The sequence below is a fragment of the Oncorhynchus nerka genome, linkage group LG18, assembly GCF_034236695.1.
Source record: "Oncorhynchus nerka isolate Pitt River linkage group LG18, Oner_Uvic_2.0, whole genome shotgun sequence".
Taxonomy (NCBI): Eukaryota; Metazoa; Chordata; class Actinopteri; order Salmoniformes; family Salmonidae; genus Oncorhynchus; species Oncorhynchus nerka.
In genome coordinates, this window is record NC_088413.1 from 6830068 (window position 1) to 6835067 (window position 5000).

Sequence of the window (5000 nt, forward strand, 5' to 3'; positions counted from 1 at the left end):
TCTCTGTGTCTCTCTCTCTCTCTCTCTCTCTCTCTCTCTCTTCCCTCTCTCTCTCTCTCTCTCTCTCTCTCTCTTCCCTCTCTCTCTCTCTCTCTCTCTCCCTCTCTTCCCTCCCACCCCCTCCTCTCTCTCTCTCTCTCTCTCTCTCTCTCTCTCTCTCTCTCTTCCCTCCCTCTCTCTCCCTCTCTCTCTCTGTCTCTCTCTCTGTCTCTCTCTCTTCCCTCCCACCTCTCTCTCTCTCTCTCTCTCTCTCTCTCTCTCTCTCTCTCTCTCTCTCTCTCTTCTTTCCCACCTCTCTCTCTCTCTCTGTAGGGTATAGAAGACAGGAGTTTGTTAGCAGGTCATCTGGCTATGTTCCTGAATGACTATAACCTGGCTCAGGACCTCTACCTAGAGTCTTCCTGTCCCAACACAGCCCTGGAGGTAACACTCTCTCACACACACACACACACACACACACACACACACACACACACACACACACACACACACACACACACACACAGACACACAGACCTCTACCTAGAGTCTTCCTGTCCCAACACAGCCCTGGAGGTAACACACACACACACACACACACACACACACACACACACAGACCTCTACCTAGAGTCTTCCTGTCCCAACACAGCCCTGGAGGTAACACACACACACACACACACACACACACACACACGGACTGACCGGACGGACTGTTTACAAATGTTCCATCCAGAGAATAAATCCCTGGTATAAACTCGGTATTTCCTGCCCAAACAGGAAGTGTCAAACACAAACCTCTACAGGATCCATTGTTCCCCCCCACCCCTTTGGGGCGGTTGAGCTAACACGATTAGCGTGAGGTTGGGCTAATGTAGGCTAACGCGATTAGCATGAGGTTGAGCTAACGTAGGCTAACGCGATTAGCATGAGGTTGGGCTAACGTAGGCTAACGCGATTAGCATGAGGTTGGGCTAACGTAGGCTAATGCGATTAGCATGAGGTTGAGTTAATGTAGGCTAATGCGATTAGCATGAAGTTGAGCTAACGTAGGCTAACGCGATTAGCATGAGGTTGAGCTAATGTAGGCTAATGCGATTAGCATGAAGTTGAGCTAACGTAGGCTAACGCGATTAGCATGAGGTTGAGCTAACGTAGGCTAATGCGATTAGCATGAGGTTGAGCTAACGTAGGCTAACGCAATTAGCATGAGGTTGAGCTAACGTAGGCTAATGCGATTAGCATGAGGTTGGGCTAACGTAGGCTAACGCGATTAGCATGAGGTTGTAAATAACAAGAACATTTCCCAGGACATAGACATATCTGATATGGGCAGAAAGCTTAAATGATTGTTTATCTAACTGCGCTGTCGTATTTACAGTAGCTATTACAGTGAAAGAATAACATGCTATTGTTTGAGGAGAATGCACAATTATGAACTTGAAAATGTATCAATAAACCAATTAGGCACATTTGGTATTGATACAGAATTTTTAACAGAAATGCAATGGTTCATTGGATCAGTCTAAAACTTTTCACTTCCATCTAGTGGCCAAAATCTAAATTGCGCCTGGACTGGAATAATACACGATGGCCCTTTCTCTTGCATTTCAACGATGATGGTACAAACAACAACAACAAATAAGGTTTATTTCTTTGTGTTATCTTTCACCAGATCTAATGTGTTATAATTCTCCTACATTAATTTTACATTTCCACAAACTTCAAAGTGTTTCCTTTTCAAATGGTATCAACAATATGCATATCCTTGATTCGGGTCCTGAGCTACAGACAGTCAGATCCTTGATTCAGGTCCTGAGCTACAGACAGTTAGATCCTTGATTCGGGTCCTGAGCTACAGACAGTCAGATCCTTGATTCAGGTCCTGAGCTACAGACAGTCAGATCCTTGATTCAGGTCCTGAGCTACAGACAGTCAGATCCTTGATTCGGGTCCTGAACTACAGACAGTCAGATCCTTGATTCAGGTCCTGAGCTACAGACAGTCAAATCCTTGATTCAGGTCCTGAGCTACAGACAGTCAGTTCCTTGATTCAGGTCCTGAACTACAGACAGTCAGTTCCTTGATTCAGGTCCTGAGCTACAGACAGTCAGATCCTTGATTCAGGTCCTGAGCTACAGACAGTCAGATCCTTGATTCAGGTCCTGAGCTACAGACAGTCAGATCCTTGATTCAGGTCCTGAGCTACAGACAGTCAGATCCTTGATCCAGGTCCTGAGCTACAGACAGTCAGATCCTTGATTCAGGTCCTGAGCTACAGACAGTCAGATCCTTGATTCAGGTCCTGAGCTACAGACAGTCAGATCCTTGATTCAGGTCCTGAGCTACAGACAGTCAGATCCTTGATTCAGGTCCTGAGCTACAGACAATCAGATCCTTGATTCAGGTCCTGAGCTACAGACAGTCAGATCCTTGATTCAGGTCCTGAGCTACACACAGTCAGATCCTTGATTCAGGTCCTGAGCTACAGACAGTCAGATCCTTGATTCAGGTCCTGAGCTACAGACAGTCAGATCCTTGATTCAGGTCCTGAGCTACAGACAGTCAGATCCTTGATTCAGGTCCTGAGCTACAGACAGTCAGATCCTTGATTCAGGTCCTGAGCTACAGACAGTTAGATCCTTGATTCAGGTCCTGAGCTACAGACAGTCAGATCCTTGATTCAGGTCCTGAGCTACAGACAGTCAGATCCTTGATTCAGGTCCTGAGCTACAGACAGTCAGATCCTTGATTCGGGTCCTGAGCTACAGACAGTCAGATCCTTGATTCGGGTCCTGAGCTACAGACAGTCAGATCCTTGATTCGGGTCCTGAGCTACAGACAGTTAGATCCTTGATTCAGGTCCTGAGCTACAGACAATCAGATCCTTGATTCAGGTCCTGAGCTACAGACAGTCAGATTCAGGTCCTGAGCTACAGACAGTCAGATCCTTGATTCAGGTCCTGAGCTACAGACAGTCAGATCCTTGATTCAGGTCCTGAGCTACAGACAGTCAGATCCTTGATTCAGGTCCTGAACTACAGACAGTCAGATCCTTGATTCAGGTCCTGAGCTACAGACAGTTAGATCCTTGATTCAGGTCCTGAGCTACAGACAGTGAGATCCTTGATTCAGGTCCTGAGTTACAGACAGTTAGATCCTTGATTCAGGTCCTGAGCTACAGACAGTCAGATCCTTGATTCAGGTCCTGAGCTACAGACAGTCAGATCCTTGATTCAGGTCCTGAGCTACAGACAGTTAGATCCTTGATTCAGGTCCTGAGCTACAGACAGTCAGATTCAGGTCCTGAGCTACAGACAGTCAGATCCTTGATTCAGGTCCTGAGCTACAGACAGTCAGATCCTTGATTCAGGTCCTGAGCTACAGACAGTCAGATCCTTGATTCAGGTCCTGAGCTACAGACAGTTAGATCCTTGATTCAGGTCCTGAGCTACAGACAGTCAGTTCCTTGATTCAGGTCCTGAGCTACAGACAGGGGGGGAAAACAGGTGGATTTGTCTGGATTTGATCAGAGTTTTGATCGAAACTCGAGTCTGATCCTACTTGATCCTACCTGAATCTACCTGATCCTGCCTGATCCTACCTGATCCTGCCTGATGCTACCTGATCCTGCCTGATGCTACCTGATGCTGCCTGATGCTACCTGATCCTGCCTGATGCTACCTGATGCTACCTGATCCTACCTGATCCTGCCTGAATCTACCTGATCCTGCCTGATCCTGCCTGAATCTACCTGATCCTGCCTGATGCTACCTGATCCTGCCTGATCCTACCTGATTCTACCTGATCCTACCTGATCCTGCCTGATGCTACCTGATCCTACCTGATCCTACCTGATCCTGCCTGATTCTACCTGATCCTACCTGATCCTGCCTGATTCTACCTGATGCTAACTGATCCTGCCTGATCCTACCTGATCCTGCCTGATTCTACCTGATCCTGTCTGATTCTACCTGATCCTGCCCGATGCTACCTGATTCTACCTGATCCTGCCTGATGCTACCTGATCCTGCCTGATCCTGCCTTATGCTACCTGATCCTACCTGAACCTGCCTGAATCTACCTGATGCTACCTGATCCTACCTGATCCTGCCTGATTCTGCCTGATGCTACCTGATTCTACCTGATCCTGCCTGATGCTACCTGATCCTACCTGATTCTACCTGATCCTGCCTGATCCTACCTGATCCTGCCTGATGCTACCTGATCCTACCTGATCCTGCCTGATTCTGCCTGATCCTGCCTGAATCTACCTGATCCTGCCTGATTCTACCTGATCCTGCCTGATCCTGCCTGATCCAGCCCGATGCTACCTGATCCTGCCTGATCCTGCCTGATTCTACCTGATCCTGCCTGATCCTACCTGATGCTACCTGATCCTGCCTGATCCTACCTGATGCTACCTGATGCTACCTGATCCTGCCTGATTCTACCTGATCCTACCTGATCCTGCCTTAATCAACCTGATCCTACCTGATCCTGCCTGATTCTACCTGATCCTGTCTGATCCTGCCTGATTCTACCTGATCCTGCCCGATCCTGCCTGATCCTGCCCGATGCTACCTGATCCTGCCTGATCCTACCTGATGCTACCTGATCCTACCTGATCCTGCCTGATTCTACCTGATCCTGCCTGATCCTGCCTGATGCTACCTGATCCTGCCTGATCCTACCTGAACCTGCCTGAATCTACCTGATCCTGCCTGATCCTACCTGAACCTGCCTGAATCTACCTGATCCTGCCTGATGCTACCTGATCCTGCCTGGTTCTGCCTGATCCTGCCTGAATCTACCTGATCCTGCCTGATCCTACCTGATCCTGCCTGATGCTACCTGATCCTGCCTGATCCTGCCTGATGCTACCTGATCCTGCCTGATCCTACCTGATCCTGCCTGAATCTACCTGATCCTGCCTGATCCTACCTGATCCTGCCTGATCCTGCCTGATCCTACCTGATCCTGCCTGATGCTACCTGATCCTACCTGATCCTGCCTGATCC

The 5000-nt window shown here is 48.5% G+C and overlaps 1 protein-coding gene across 1 annotated transcript in view; it reads left to right on the forward strand.

The window, feature by feature from the left end:
• The window catches only part of LOC135561975 (WD repeat-containing protein 19-like), a 101597-nt gene that overhangs the window by 36570 nt on the left and 60027 nt on the right, over nt 1-5000 (forward strand). The window contains exon 7 of the mRNA XM_065004508.1: nt 313-423. Within this exon, the coding sequence (XP_064860580.1) occupies nt 313-423 (111 nt within the window). The remainder of the gene's footprint in view (nt 1-312; nt 424-5000) is intronic.